General features: G+C 39.2%; 1 protein-coding gene across 1 annotated transcript; it reads right to left on the bottom strand.

The window, feature by feature from the left end:
- Positions 1-10,359: 10,359 nt before the first annotated feature.
- Positions 10,360-16,217, bottom strand: LOC118579265 (natural killer cells antigen CD94-like). The gene is made up of 6 exons (XM_036180417.1): positions 16,178-16,217; positions 14,811-14,903; positions 14,606-14,668; positions 12,983-13,134; positions 11,814-11,917; positions 10,360-10,494 (listed from the first exon to the last, which is right to left on the bottom strand). The coding sequence occupies exons 1-6, from the start codon at positions 16,182-16,184 to the stop codon at positions 10,374-10,376; spliced, it is 540 nt and encodes a 179-aa protein (XP_036036310.1). The 5' UTR covers positions 16,185-16,217; the 3' UTR covers positions 10,360-10,373.
- Positions 16,218-16,599: the final 382 nt, after the last annotated feature.

The raw sequence follows: 16,599 nt of genomic DNA, 5'->3' as shown, positions 1-16,599 counted from the left end.
ACTTAGGATACCCTCGGAGTCCTCCATGTAATATATAATTCATAACACTGGTGCCTGTGACATCAGCAGGCAATCTCACTGCTTTCTCCTGCCTGTCGGCAGTCTGACAAGCTCTGGGACCCTGCACCACCCACTAATTTTCTGATGGGGGCACTATTGGGGACACTTTACCCTATCAGTAAGATTTCCTCCCTTCCCTTTTGGCCCTTTTCCCACAACTGAAGATTCACTCGTCTCTCAGTAGTGGTGCTCACACCAATTGTCTTTCATACTTGAAGCTCTTCAGCCTCTGTCCCTATGTGACAGCATATAGAGACAACCAGTGCCCACTCAAATCCATGGCCCATATTCTTTGTTACAAAGATCCATTGGCTATCTTGTGCTATTCATTGGTCCTGGCTGATCCTCTGAGATGGGACATTGGAGGTCAGTGCCCTGGGCCTTATACCTCACCATGGGAAATGTGCCTATGGTCCCCCACCCCCACCACTGACACTGACAATACCCTATGCCAGGATTTCCATCCTTAACTTGGCCCCTACCCTGTTCTAGGAGCAGGGAGAACAGGACAATGTATTCTCCATAGCTGCTTCAAGATGAAATGGGGTGCAGGGGGTCAGGACACACTAAATTGTGTTTATTCCTCTGCTGAAACCTGAAGGATCCCTTTCTCCTGCCTGGCTGCATGGCTACTCTGCTTCCCAGTACCCCCCACAGCACTGCCTCTGAGCCTCAATGCATTAACTGCAAAAGTTTCCCAGGAAAACTTTTCTCTGTCTCTCTTTCACGAAGTCTATTTCCTATGTGCAAATGGAAACATATGATTGATATGGCCATCTACATTTCTTTCTGACTTACGGTTCAATGCTTTGATTTATCTGTTCCTTATCTGCTCAGTTTATTTTGGAACAAAAACTTCCCACATGAATATGTGGTCAAGCACCATAGTTGATAGAGGTGATCATGTGGTCAAAGCCATCTTAAATAAGGTAAAAATAGACAGGTCATATGGCCTCACCACCATCTTTAGTAAGGGCAGCAAAATGTCATTCCCTTTCTGTGGCTTGAGCATGGGCAAGGCACCTTGGCACTGAGGCTATCTGCACTGAGAAGAGGCCAGGAAAATTGCCTCACACAGAACATTGTTTCACATGCCAATGAAAGTCCTCCAGTCTTGGCTTTTTTCCACAGTGGCCATTCTCAGGCTTGGGCAGGTGGGGCCTGGAGACCCATCCTCCCCACATGCTGGCAATATAGGCAACTTGTCAGCCCACTTCATTGCCTGACTCAGTTGTGGGCAATGCTCCTATGCCGGGATAATGTAGCAATAGTAATGCTTAAGAGATTTTAAATCTTTTTTAAATGCCATGTACTTTATTTTTGATATTGCAAGAAGACTTTTGAGAGATCTTGAACCTTTCCTTGGGAACAGTTTTTAGTAAATGATTCAGAATATAAATACCATTTATACCATACCTTTTAAAAAACTGTAATTCTGCCAAAACTCAAGGGTACGAGTCTACTTCTGCTGTTTTGCAGATACTTTTGTCTGCTCTATTATGATAAGGATTTCAGTAGTGACTGATAATACTAATTTATCTAAAACTTTCATTTTTTATAAAATAAAAATTCATATAAGCCTCAGAGGATCAAAAGAAGCCATTGGACCCACTTCACAGAGGTCAAATGAGCTCCATATAAATGAGTTTCCTCATACGTCTGTTCCTGAGAATGGAATTTCTCTCCCTTGTAGTGGATAGGCATCCCAGCATTGGCCTGGAAGTTCCAACCCCCACTGAGGCTTCGGTAATGGTCACACCCACAAGGCGGGGCAGAGGAGGAAGCGGAAGACGAAGGATCGGGAAGGACTCACTCGCTTGGTTCCGGGACGCGGGATGCGAGAGGTGGACCGAGCAGAGTTCTCCAGTGAACGCCTCCGGACTACCCTATACCTTTGCCAGACTCTGCGACCTACCCCTTCATTTGTAAGTTACCCCACAAAATAAACTTCCCTTTTAACTACGTGGAGTGGCCTTAATAATTTCACCAATATCTGGCGCCCAACGTGGGGCACGAACCCACGACCCTGGGATTAAGAGTCCCATGCTCTACCGACTGAGCTAGCCTGATTTGATTCAAAAAGGTAAATTAAGACTTCGTCAGTTGACAGGAATGGACCCAGCAGAAATTGTAGTACCTTTAACTAATGAGGAAATTGCGTCACTATGGAAAGATAATGAATACTGGCAGAGAGCCTGCAGTAACTTTTTGGGAGAGATTAACAACCATTATCCCAAAAGCAAGAGGATAGAATTCATAAAGAAGACTGAATGGGTCCTTCCTCACATTGTACGACACAAGCCAATTTCTGGAGTCCTCACATTCTATACAGATGCAAATAAATCAGGGAAAGCAGGATACAAATCAGGAGACTTAAGTAAAGTGGTACAAAGTCCATACAGCTCTGTACAAAAGGCAGAACTGTATGCCGTTCTTATGGTACTGATGGACTTCACAGAACCCCTCAATATAGTCACTGACTCTCAATATGCAGAGAGAGTTGTTTTACACATTGAAACTGCTGAATTTATTCCTGATAACACAGAATTAACTTCATTATTCATACAATTGCAGGAAATCATCAGAAAAAGGGAACATCCTATATATATAACACATATCAGATCCCATACAGGTCTGCCAGGACCTCTAGCACAAGGTAATGATGAGATTGATCAGTTACTAATAGGTAATGTGCTAGAAGCCTCAGAATTTCATAAGAAACACCATGTAAATAGCAAAGGTTTGAAGAAGGATTTCTCCATTACTTGGCAACAAGCTAAGGATATTGTGAAAAAATGTCCTACTTGTTCCTTCTATAACCAAACTCCATTACCTGCAGGAAGCAATCCAAAGGGTATACAAAGAAATGAAATTTGGCAGATGGATGTGTTTCATTTTGCAGAATTTGGAAGATTAAAGTATGTACACCATACCATTGACACCTATTCAGGATTTCAGTGGGCAACTCCTATGAGTTCTGAAAAGGCTGATTCTGTGATTACACACCTATTAGAAGTTATGGCCATCATGGGAATACCTGTACAAATTAAGACAGACAATGCCCCAGCATATGTCTCCAATAAAATGAGACAGTTCTTTGCTTATTACAATATAAAACATGTTACAGGTATACCACACAATCCCACAGGCCAAGCAGTCATAGAAAGATCCAATCGAACTTTAAAGGATATGCTAAATAAACAGCAACAGGTAACAATGACTCCTCGAAATAGATTGCATAGTGCTTTATTAACCTTGAATTTTCTCAATGCTGATGAGAAAGGAACAACAGCTGCGGAGAGACATTGGACGACAGACAAAACTCCTGAGCTAAACCAACCGGTTTATTTCAAAGATGTGTTGACCTCAGAATGGAAACCTGGATATGTCCTACGTTGGGGAAGGGGTTTTGCTTTTGTTTCCACAGGAGAAGAAAAGCTATGGATACCAACAAAATTAATAAAAATTCGATTCAAACAGGAGAAACCCCTTGAGGAGGAGAAATAAAAGATCATCCACCAATATGACATCTCTTCAGAAATCATAAGGCCTTGGATATCCGGATGTTTACAGCAGAAAGAAAGAATCTATTGGTACCAATCTACACAGGGTAAGATATCACTGTCTAACATCTATATCTCTATCAATCTAGAATAGTTGTGGTTCCAATTTAATCATAAACCAAGCTGGCTTTGGAGATGGAACTGGCTCACTCCTTCTCTAAACCCAAGCATATTGATAAAAGAAAAGGTTGAGAGATTCTTCAGTCCCATATCAGAAGAGCCCTCTGGTGTGAGACAGAAGGAAACCAATTATAAGGGACCATTATCTTCAAGATTCTAATTCTCTCCATGCTTACTCTTGATTTCTTGGAATCCTTTCTTACATGTCATGACATCTTTAAATCCAAACCTTCCATTCTGATAAAAAATAAGTTTTTTCCAATAGCAATCTCTGAAGTCTCCAGAAGGAAGATGGGGCCCCAACAACAACAACAACTCTACCCAATCCGGAATGATGCCATGGTAATCATCATCATACTACACTTCTTGCCAAAATTTCAGACAGTCTTACCCATTACTCTGAGAGTTGCTGCAGAATCTACAGTTAGTCTAACTGAGATTTAACTATCTGAGCTTTCTCACAATACCCAACAGAGATACCATCGCTCCCTAAACAGCAGGAAGCAATTCTAAGAAAACGACGCCCCTTCTCCCTAAGGTTCATATTTCTCAGGGTTATGGTTCTAGGGTTGGGGGTGGAAGAAACTGTTAAACTCAGTACTCTCCTTAAGGAAAGAAAATATGTCTCAAAAAAAAAAAAAAAAACATGGGAAAAGAAGAAATGGAATGAATATGTATAAGATATTATGGTAGACTGTCATATACATTAGTAAACAAATTTAGTAATATAGCAGCCTTTGCACTGTTATGAATTCTTATATGTTGATAAAATTATAAACTTTTTACATTCCTATTTAAGATAATTTGTATATTGATACAAATACAGAACTATGTTTGTTATATTGTACACATATTTTTACTCTCATGTGAAATATTTGTATATTGATACAAATGTGAATTTATATCTGTCATACTGTATGTATGTTCTACTTCTGTTTAAGATATTCTGTATACTGATATATATTTAGGATTTGCACTATACATTCCTACCTCTGTTAAAGTTATTTTGTGTATTGTCACAATTTAAAGTCATTGTCCTTTTACTGTACATTTGCTTACAGACTGTTTGCCTTATTTATAGGAAGCTTAGTCCTTAGGTTGTTTAGGTAGATAAGACTTACATAGTTATTGTCACCTATGCTTGTCATCTCTATAATTATGTTAGTTAGGTTATCCAGATTTATAAATACATAGGTCAGATGGACAGGTAATCTTCAAACACTTCATGGACCTAGAGAACATGGCATTTAAATAACTTAGAATTCTGTTGACGTGAGACATAATTGCTCCTGGCAGCACCAATTTGATCCCGAGAGAATGTTGGGCTTCTAAGACATTTCCATTTGGAAGTTTGTCTTCTTGGCACAAAATGGCCTACTGGGCAAAGAACTGCCCTCGCCTCAACTGCTGACAGTACAAATGCTGTCCTTTCTGGACAAGCGGGACACAAGGAAAGCGACCACTATACTTTGCCAAGACAGGGTAAGATGGTCTTTCAGAATTCCTGCTTCTGAAAATGGTCTGTCAGATACTCTAGGCCTGTAGCCAATTTGAATGCACCAATGATACTGAGAAACGTTAGGTGACTGTCCAGGCTGCTAGCTGTCTCTGTCTACTCTTGCAAGACTCCTGAAAGTTGCTTGCGTCCTTCTCTCATTTCTCAGATATTATTATATTCCTTCTCAGGTCTTTGATGAGGTTGGAGATTATCAGTTATAGTTACAACTTAGTATATATACATATATAATATCTTAGATAGGATATATTATGTATTAGACTCAGGTTCTTTAGGATAGGACACCTTTTGGAATGATCTTTGTAACACGCCACCTACCCATGCCCTAGACTTCCCTGGATTTTACTATGTGTTTTTTGCTTGATATTGTTTGTACTTATTGTAATTCCAACTTATCTAGGTCATTATCCCTCATTACTCCTGGACAATATTTGATAACCATCTCTTTGTATATAGTCTTGTATTAGGTTAGAACTTTCTTATTTAGACAAAAGGGGGAGATGTAGTGGATAGGCATCCCAGCATTGGCCTGGAAGTTCCAACCCCCACTGAGGCTTCGGTAATGGTCACACCCACAAGGCGGGGCAGAGGAGGAAGCGGAAAACGAAGGATCGGGAAGGACTCACTCGCTTGGTTCCGGGACGCGGGACGCGAGAGGTGGACCGAGCAGAGTTCTCCAGTGAACGCCTCCGGACTACCCTATACCTTTGCCAGACTCTGCGACCTACCCCTTCATTTGTAAGTTACCCCACAAAATAAACTTCCCTTTTAACTACGTGGAGTGGCCTTAATAATTTCACCAATACTCCCTCCTGGTCTCCCTTTCCCAATCACTAAACTATGGGCCAAAATGTTCCAAATAAATTCATAAACTTTAACTCTCATCTCTAGTCTGTATTTCAGCAGGCTGGCAGAAACATCAAAGTAGCAATTGTGGACCACAACCTACAGTGCTTTCCCCACTATGGATGCCAGCAGAGATTCTTGTCTATGTGACATGGATCAGTCCAGCCAAATTGCTCCTAGTCTCTATAGCTATGTCAGATGACCATATACTTTTGATAAATATCCCGTTTCCTCAGTTCTGTCTTTACCTTTAACTAGCTGAAGTCCTGAGCCCCTGTGCCCCATTTCATCTTGAAGCAGCTATGGAGAATACACTGTCCTGTGCTCCCTGCTTCTAGGACAGGCTAGGGGCCAGGTTAAGGATGGAAATCCTGGCATAGGGTGTTGTTAGAATTTTTCTTTCCAGGTCCCGCCAAGCCCCGGCAGTCCCATAGTCCACTTATAAAATAAACACAGACACATATTATTTAAACTGCTTGGCCATTAGCTCAGGCCCACAATTGTCTAGCTCTTACTCTTATACTCAGCCCATTTCTGTTAATCTAGACGTCGTCTCGTCACGTGTTCTGTGGCCTTACCTGCTACCTTCACATCATGCTCCTTGGACGAAAGCTGGTGTCTCCTCCTCTCTGCCTTCCTGTTCTCTCAATTCTCCTCTCTGCTAGTCCCAGCTATACTTCCTGCCTGGCTACTGGCCAATCAGTGTTTTATTTATCAATTAATTATCCACAGCAATAGGGGACCAAATAGACTATCTAATGACATACCTATTGACATACCAGGAAACTAGACTCAATATTGTCAATTGATATTTGTTGGCTAGAATGGGCTTGCAATAGGATGAGAAACTTGACCTTCTTTATGCAGAACCAGGGAGGTATTGTATGACCTTAAGAAATTATTTCAATATAAATCATTCAGGATTATAATCTGGCTGTATTCAAAGATCAGAATCACAGATAAAGGGCCTTAAAATATGTAATAGATTCTGATATCACTGCCTAGGGCTTAAAAAAATGTCTCTCCTTGTTCAGGATCTATTCAGGCTTAAGAATGTAGGTCTCCTTGTCCTTGCTGACTTTATTAGGCTGTGACCAACTGTAAACCTGTATATTCAAATTTAATTTTATTTATGCTCTCAAAGACATATATGCTCTTAAAATTACATATATACATTTTACAAATTTTGTTTCCTCAGTCCTTAAATACCCGTTGAGATCTAAGAATTTAGTATAAAGGCTTTTGATGATAGAGAGACATGTCAGCTCCTGGTAGCATCCTGTATCTCCTCCAAGAAGACAGATGGCCACAGCAGAACTTCCACCCAGTAACTTGTGACAAGGCTGGCCACACAGCACACAGCAAAAAGCTGAGATCCTGTCCAGACCATGAGTAAGAGGAGCAATAGTGATCAATTGTCCTCTCTGCCAAGACAGGTAGGATGACCTCCCCAAATTTATACTTCACAGAAAAAAATCTGCCAAATCTTTTGGGCCTATTAGACGAACAAGTGCTACCTTTGGGGCTTCTGTCCCCCAATGACTACAAAGAGACTCAAGATTGCTGCCTAGGTAGCTGGAAAGCTGTTTCACTTCTTCTTAAATTTATCCCTCTCAGATTTGATAATGTTTAATATCCAGGGTATCAATTTAACAGCCCCAACCCCAAGATTTTATATGTGTGTGTGTGTGTGTGTGTGTGTGTGTGTGTGTGTGTGTGTGTTCTCCAATTATAGACAAGTATGCCTTATTCACAGAGTTCATGGTATAGGATATATTAGTTTCAGATATAACCTCAGAGGTTCAAAGTTTTAGTGTTGATAAATGAAGCTTTCATAAACTGATAAAACATTGATTACAAAGAGTTCTTAGGAAGTAGATGCAGAGATCCTCAGCCAGGCCCCAGGTGGAGCTCCAGGTGTCCAATTGTTGAGAAAGAGGAGGGACTATAAGAGTGTGAATTGTTGAGACCAAGATTGGAAAAAGCACAGGGACAAATAGCCAAATGAATGGAAGCACATGAATTATGAACCAAAGGCTGTAGAGTCCCCAGCTGGAGCAGGCCCTCTGGATAAGTGAGACAATTGAATAGCTCGAACTGTTTGGGAGGCATCCAGGCTGTGGGACCAGGACCTGTCCTTAGTGCATGAGCTGACTGTTTGGAACCTTGGGCTTATACAGGAACACTTTGTTCAGCCTGGCAGAAGGTGACAGGACCTGCCTGTACTGAATCCACCAGGTTTAAATGAATCCCCAGGGGAGTCCTGGCCCTGGAGGAGATGGGAATAGAGGGGAGGGGATGGGGGGAAGGTGGGGGTGGGTGCGGGAGTGGGGAGGACAGGGGAACCCATGGCTGATGTGTAAAATTAAAACACAAATATATTAATAAAAAAAACAAAGAGTTCTTAAGAGTCCTTTAATTAATTTTTAACCCTTTTGCTATGATAACAATTTATTCTACCAATCTTACAGATATCTACAGGCTCCTAGGAAAAGTTCGGCTACTGTATCAAGAAATCTGGTCTGATGAAAACTAGCAGTCTCCAGAACCCATTTTTGACCTCACCTATTTCAAGCATATTTTGCAATTTCCTTCCTCTTGCCTCAGTCAAAGGACTTCCCAGATATTCCAGCCCCTGCACCAGCTAGCACCAGCCCCAAGGACACCAACTGGGATGGATGCACCCCTACATCCAGAGAAATGGCAGATGTGATGGCTTCTGTATGCCTAAAGAACACATCATCCCTCAATTCACTGCCAGTGCCACCTCTCTAGGCTCAGGTAGGCACCTGCCCAGCAACTGGAACCTGGTTTTCCATGATGTCCCAATAAAGAGCATATTGGCTCTCATGTCTTATTCATTCACCCTTGCCTCTTCTGTACAACCAGGGCACTTCTCTGTTCCATTCTTTCTGGCAGTTATCACTTTTCTCATGGCTAGCCCATCTCATAAGGCCAATGAAAAAAATCTATTTTTTTTCTCCTAGCAACCTCAAGGGACAGACACCTGAGATCTCCACATCTGAGATCTCCACAATGACAGCCAACTATGCTCCTTTACTCACACCTCCCACCATGTGTGACGCCTGGCTTCCCCCTATCCTCCTTGCCCCTTGTCAGCTTGAAGCAGTCTCAGGAATTCAGTGTCCTTGTTCCCCTACTTGCTATCCATAACTCACCTTTTTTTATAATAATCAAAACGGAGGAATGTTAACATTTTGACCCACCCATTGGAAACCAATGTCAGTATTCTGATTCACTCTTTGGTGCCACCCTGTGTTCTGATGTAAAAGCCTCATTTTAAGGAAAAACCCTTCCTCTTCCTCTCTCTCTCTTCTGCCTTTCCTCCCATGAGGTGTGCACCCTTGATCTCCCTCTCTCTCTTCCTCTCTCTTCTCTCCCTCTTTCCTATCTTTCTCTTCATCTCTGGGTTGTGAATGTCCACTCACCACCCCATTGTCATGCTGGCATGGGTCACTGCTGCATCTGTCCAGCACACCAGCATGTTTCCCTGCACTTTCAGGATACCCTCAGGGTCCCCTATAAAATATATATCATAGCATACATATGACTTGGTTTAGAATAAATTTTATTTAATGTTTCCAAAAAAAACTTTACAAGAATATGTGAATAAAATTATATTTTATATCTGTAGCTGAAGTTTTCTACAGTCCTGCCTGGCCCACGATCAGGACAAATCTTTCTTACCCGCCAGTCCCACAGCCACTCAGACTCAACTGAGTAAACACACAGAGACTTATATTACTTATAAACTGTATGGCCGTGGCAGGCTTCTTGTTATCTAGTTCTTCTATCTTAAATTAACCCATTTCTATAAATCTATATCTTGCCACATGGCTCATGGCTTACCAGTATCTTACATGCTGGTAATCATGGCAGTGGCTGGCAGCGGCTCCTGACTCAGCCTTCCTGTTCCCAGAATTCTCTTCTCTGCTTGTCCTGCCTATACTTCCTGCCTGGCTCTTGGCCAATCAGCATTTTATTTATACAGAGCAATATCCACAGCATATATCAAATATGCATTAAATCAAAATATTGATAAAAACTCTCTACCTTGTTATTCTATTTTTACATACAAGTGTGAAAGAATCCATCAAACATAAAATAATTGGATTCAAATGTATAAAAATGATAGCACAGAAATATTCTACCAACTCAAGATGGAAAGATAGTCATACTGTCAGAGGTAAGTACTGTTTAAATAATCCTGGATCTTTCTTGTCTATACTCTTTGCCTTAAGAAATGTTTAAATAAGCGATTGCTTACAGATAAAATTATTTTTACTTTCACAAGAATCAAGGGAAACAGCTTTGCGTGGACTAAAAACAGGACATCCCCTTCGTTTGGTATTTGAGAACACTGGCAATCTGTAATGAAGAAGAAATTGTTAACATTTGAAGTACAGTAAGGATGTTTAAGGTTGTTTTTATTAACTCAGAATGTGAGATAATATTTGAGTGAGATACTTACTAGCGAAGTAATTTGGGATTGTTTATTTGGTCTTGTTTTGTTGCCTTTTACCAACAACTTTCACAGTTCTAACATGTAATGCTGCACAAAACTCAGTTACTTCCTCACTGACCACTAGCACTAAGGCCAGAGAATGGATTCTAGGTGTGGTTTTATTATTTCTTTGTAGGTTTTCCACCTCTATCACACACAAATGGCTAGGTGGCCTGTTTTGTTTTTTGAAATAAGACTTCATATGCAGCTTTGGCTGACCTCGAACTCACAGACCAGGCCAGCCTTGAACTCAAACACATATGCCTGTCTCTGTCTGTCCAGTGTTGGGGTTAAAGATATGTGCCACTATGCCTGACCAGAAATGTTTTTGATCATATGTTGGTCTTCTATTTGGTTAAGAAGTATGCACTGGGCAAAACCAAACAAACAGAAAAAAAAAAAAGAAACAAAGGAAAAGCACAAGAAACACATACAGATGCTGAGATATATGCATTAGCACATACAGAAAACCCATAAAAACAAAGTTAGAAAGCATAATATATAAACAAAAGATCTCAAAGGTTAGAAAAAAGTCTGTCTCAATAAAGCATTATGGACCAAACAACAACAACAACAAAAACTTACTACCACTAAGCTCATTTTGTATTGTTTTGTGTTTGTCAGCAACTGCTAGGCATGGGACTTGCCCTGAAGTGTGGTTTGTACAGGACATTTTTGGGGGTGGTGAGTAGATCTGGGAGGAAGTGAGATAAGGAAAACTGCAATCGGATTATATTGTATGAAAGAAAATCTGAGTTGACCTAGAGGGAAAGAACATAAACTTTGTCAAAGTGTGAGTCTCTAGATTTCATGCTTGTGAATGAGAATGAGATCTAAGGATAATATTTATACAGAAAATAATTGCTGAATATTTGAAGATGATAAAAAAAAATTAGTGGAATCTTCTAGAACAATGAAAATAAGCCTGCTTTGTTCTCTGGGCATGCTTGTGTCTGAGACCACCTGGGCATGCAGAGACACATGATGTTTTCTGTTATGTGACAGTAAGGAAAAGACTAGTATTCTCTTGTGGTCTCTGTTACACACAAGAGAATACTGTGCTCCTCACAGGATATTGAACTTCTGAGTCCCTGAAAATGTGTTTTAAGCAGTCACAAATTCACAAAAAAAAAAAAAAGTACTCCTCACCCCCAAAAAAAGTCCTCAGTAGCCAGAAACTTACAGATCTTTTAAGGGGGATGAGCCATCCTCCCACAGCCAGGCATTCAATTCTTCACTATAATGCATTCCAATCCAGAAAAAGATTTGACTGGCGTTCAGAAAACTCTGATTAGAAGCAAGCAGAGTTATAAATAACAAATTGACCAAATCTGAATGTACTTTGAGAACGACATACAGTTTAAAAGTCATCCAGCATAAGATTCAGATTGTGGGTGCACAAATTGAAATCTTTTTGAACTTCTGATTTGAGAGGCATACTAGTTGCATGTCTTGAATTTCACATTTACCAGGCCCATTGACTCATGTGGAAAACACTACAAAATCTTGTTTCTTGAGAGATGAAAATTGTCATAAAGGGAATGAGACTCTGTGATACATTGGTCTCCTTCATGGGATCAATGCTCAAATGCAACCCCAAAGACAACATCATGAGGGGTAACTCTCATACCTAGAACCCGTTCAATCTGAGCAGAACAGCTTGAGAATTTCTTCATAAGAATTGAGTGATTTCCAGAAGAAACTTGGTGGTTCAGGCCTGTAAACCCTGGTGCTCAGGAGACTGAAGCAGAGTTTCACTTTGTTGTCTACAGAGGGAGTTTAAATGTAAGCCAGGGATACCTCCCTCTGTCTCAACACAGTCATTGCTTTTAAGATACTTGGGTATACAGCACAGTGGTAGAATGCTTGCTTGGCATGTGTCAGTTCCTAGGTTCATTCCCATATGAAATGCTAAATAACAACAATCATAATCTGATTGATTTTATGTTCATATGATCCTCTGTTGGTTCTACACTACATTCCATAAAGATGGCAAAAAGGCACATAACACTTGCAAGAGGTTATGTATTCTGCTCCAATAAATAAGAATTAAAAGTCTCTCTGTTGGTTCTTTTGTCACAGTTAAAAGTAACAGCCTACTAATTCTAGACAAATTGAGTTTCTTTTGTACATTAGCTCCTAACCTATTTAAAAAGTTACACCTATACTACAAATCTTTGAAGGCTTTTTTGTAGGCTTTCTAGTGAATATTTCAAGGTACATCAAACTCAGGGTCTCAAGAACCCCCATTTCTACCTGGTAATAAAGACTTACAATAGAGTGCTCAGTTTAGTTTGGTAGCACATGTTAGTAGGTGAAAAAGAATGTAAGAAACAAGAATGAAATACATGCCATTTCATTTCTGGTTTTGAGCTGAAGAAGACTGGAATTCTGAGAGGCACAGAAACCTCTGCTTTCTTCCCAAGATTTTTCTTCTTTGGAAATGAAGTAACAGTTGCATTGGTATCCAATCCATTTTTCTAGGCAAGCACAGCATTCAGAAACTAAAAGACAAAACATGTCATTGCAGATTTTAACTTCTTTGATGTTACTTGACATTCAAGAAATACTTGCTAACTATACATGTTTTTCTATAAATACTCCTTCAGAATATGTTATATACATCACATTTTGGGACTATTAATTCAAACATTTTGCCTCATGGAGAGGATATTCTAAAGACAGATTCAAAATGAAATCATTTTCTGTCCTTTGTTATGTCTAGTGATAATTAGATGAGAAAGAAAAAGAAATCTAGTGTGTATCAGAGAACAGGATGGAGCAGAACTCAGAAGAATGACTTTGAGGATGAACCCACAGCTAAGAATTTTGGTGAACATAGGACTAACTAGATGAAAGAGACTTACAGGGAAGCCCCTACCAATTTTCTAAGTCAGAGAAGGATAAAGTACTTTAAAAGAATTGTTACATGTTCTAAAAATGAGGATAAGTAAACCTATTAGCTTCAAGACGGATAGACAGTTTATGGGTGACAGTGTGTCCTCGGCATCTTTCTTTCTTAGTAATAAACATCATGACACATAACAGGCACTCAAATCTTCAGCATATAAATGACAGTAAGTTGAAATAAGAGAAAATTAACTGTATGATCAGAAGGTTATAAATTTCAGAAGCATTTGACAAAGAATATTAAAATAGAGTTTGGGGCTATCTCTTGAGGGTAAGCAGGGTTTAATACAGAGATGTCTATACTGTATTCTAAATCACAGAAGTTGAATAAAGGAAAGAATATGAAAACATAGGTTATTGGCAAACACAAAATAAGATTTGTCTATAATGCTTATGTTCATTTAATTTTGTTCATTAATTATTCATAAACACACTTAAGAAACATGTACTTGCCATTTCAGGCTGGTATCTTCTCTTTTTGTGAAATTTATTAAGATGTTATGCTAGACTTTGTACCTGGAATATCCCCAAAAGCCCATACATTAGAAAATTGGCACTAAATTTGGTGCAATGAGGCAGTCACACAGTCCTTCAGATGTAGAATATAATAGTTATTTTTCAGGATAGCAGAGTAAACTTTTGAATAGAGAGTGGAAACCCTCCTATTCATTTTCCTCTTATTCTCCTTGGTTTCTAGCCATGACATAAGAGGCTCTGCACCCACACATGCTTCCACCACGATACATTGTCTCAGCATAGGTACAAGACTAACAAGCCCAGCTGACCACAGACCAAAACTTCTAGAACTGTGAGGAAAAAGTGAACATCTTCTCTCTTCAGTGTTTAAAATACTTCTTAAGTGATCTAAATGCACACAGTTCAGTTTTATTTTTATTTTTATTTTTATTTTTATTTTTATTTTTATTTTTATTTTTATTTTACTACAGCACAATGCCATGAGACCATTTCACTGAGTGCAACCATGCTACTACTGTACATGAAAATGAACCACTCTGTCTTGTCCTGTCTCAATCACAAAGTTTGTGGGAAAAAAATGAAACCTACCTTCCTGGAATTCAACAGTGGAAGTTGGAGAAAGTGTTGGTTGAATACTCAGCATAGTAAATGCTATAAAACATGATATAGATTTGCTTAGTTTTACATTTATTAATGAAATAAAATACTATACATTAGAAAATTAAATATTAATTATTAAATTAGTTCATCACCATGTTGATTTTTTTCTATAGATTTGCCTAGAAACACTTACAGTTTTTCATTAAAATTCCCAAAGTAACCGTCAGCAAAAGACATTTTATTCCAAAGATCGCAGACATCAACCTCCATATAGTGATCCTAGAAACTATAGAAAAATACCAATCACATAGATCAGTGACTATCACATTAAAGGACAAACATAGAAGATGGAGTTCTTGAGAACAGAAAGAACCCAAATCCTCTCTATGGTGGCACAGGCGTTGTTCCAGTGAAACACTGGAGAGTGAAAACGTTGCTTCAGAACTCCACCCAATAGCAATCTTTTGATGTGGTGTGCCTTATTCTTTGATGAGGTTATTCATACATATTTCTGCCTCATTAAAGTCATTTATCACTGACTCTTTAAATCAGTAGTGAAATTTATCTCTACAGTAAAAATAGATCAACAAGAAGTCATGGTGTTTAGTGGGCTTACTAAATAGACATTCTTTTCTTTCAGCGATATCATGGACAAAAATATTCTGCATTGGAGAGATGAGAAAAACTAAAGGATTAATCACAATGTTATTTTCTTATAGTATAAAGCTAGTAAGTGCCTGACAGAAATCTAACAGAATAATGTCAAGATCCAGAGTCTGTCATTAATCATATTCTCCATTCCAGGAGAATAACATCATGGAATGTACCCTCTCCAAGTCTGAATGCCAACCATGATCAGACTAGTGACTTGTAGAGGACTGCAGAAAAACAGAGAGGAACCTTCTAGACCTGGTGTGTTGGGAGGTCCCAAATGGATATATAGATTGAGGATCTGAATTCAGTCCACAGCACCTTGAATTATGATACAAAACTATCATTTAACTTTATGTTTCCCCAACATTATGATAGCTCATATCCAAAGTCACTTCCTTATTGGCTGAAACATTTCAATATTAGATGATTCTCTCTTAACATTAGAATATTGTCAAAATAGTGCTGCCATTAACAACAATACAAGGAATCAGTGAAGAGGCCACAACACAGAAAGCAAGTTTATAAATTTGTAAGTGTTGTGTCCCTAGTATTTGCCATTCTCTATTCCCGTGCTAGAAATATGGTGCTAACGAGTTAGTCAATTTAGTTTCACTTTCATTTATTTTCATATATTTATTATCATGAATTTAACAAAAACCACTCCCTAACTCATTTAGAAAGGTTTAAAGGAGGTTTAGCTTAATAAAGCCATGTTCAAGTTTCAAAAAGTGGAATCAAAAAAACAATGAATGCAGAAAACAGTAAGCAGGGAAAGTCTAAAAATATCCAGTGCTAATTATGTACTTTCTGTTTTACTTTTATGAAAGCATGCCCTGAAATTACTTAATCCATGAGACATCATTTCCGGTTATTATTTTATCGTTGCTATGACAGGGGCACACATACCTGCCATGAGAAGTGATGCTCCAAGGATGATTCAGAGGAGATGTGTTTATGCTTAAGAATGATGTGGATCACAGAGCTGAGCAGGAAGCTAAGGAGGAGACATTAAGCATTAAAAGAGGGAGGAACATCTTGTGTTACAGTGATGCTCTTGAATCATCTGTTGGTGATACACAGATGCACAGTAGGAATGAGCAGAAGTAAAGCCACAAGCTTCTAACATGACCTAGGAACCACAGCACAGGAAACTCCCTCTGTAATTTTGTCACAAAGCACTAGAGCAAAAGGAGATGGGAGGGAGCTTGTTTCCAGTGAGTGAACATCAAAGTTGTCTCTAAAAATCTGTTTAGAAAATAGGGACAAGATGCACAGACCAATTGATAAATTCACTTAGTATAGTCTACGTGTAAGGCTCTGACGGATTC

Source organism: Onychomys torridus, chromosome 3, assembly GCF_903995425.1.
Source record: "Onychomys torridus chromosome 3, mOncTor1.1, whole genome shotgun sequence".
NCBI lineage: Eukaryota > Metazoa > Chordata > Mammalia > Rodentia > Cricetidae > Onychomys > Onychomys torridus.
Note: the sequence above shows the minus strand (reverse complement) of the source record. Positions and strands in the feature narration are given on the sequence as shown.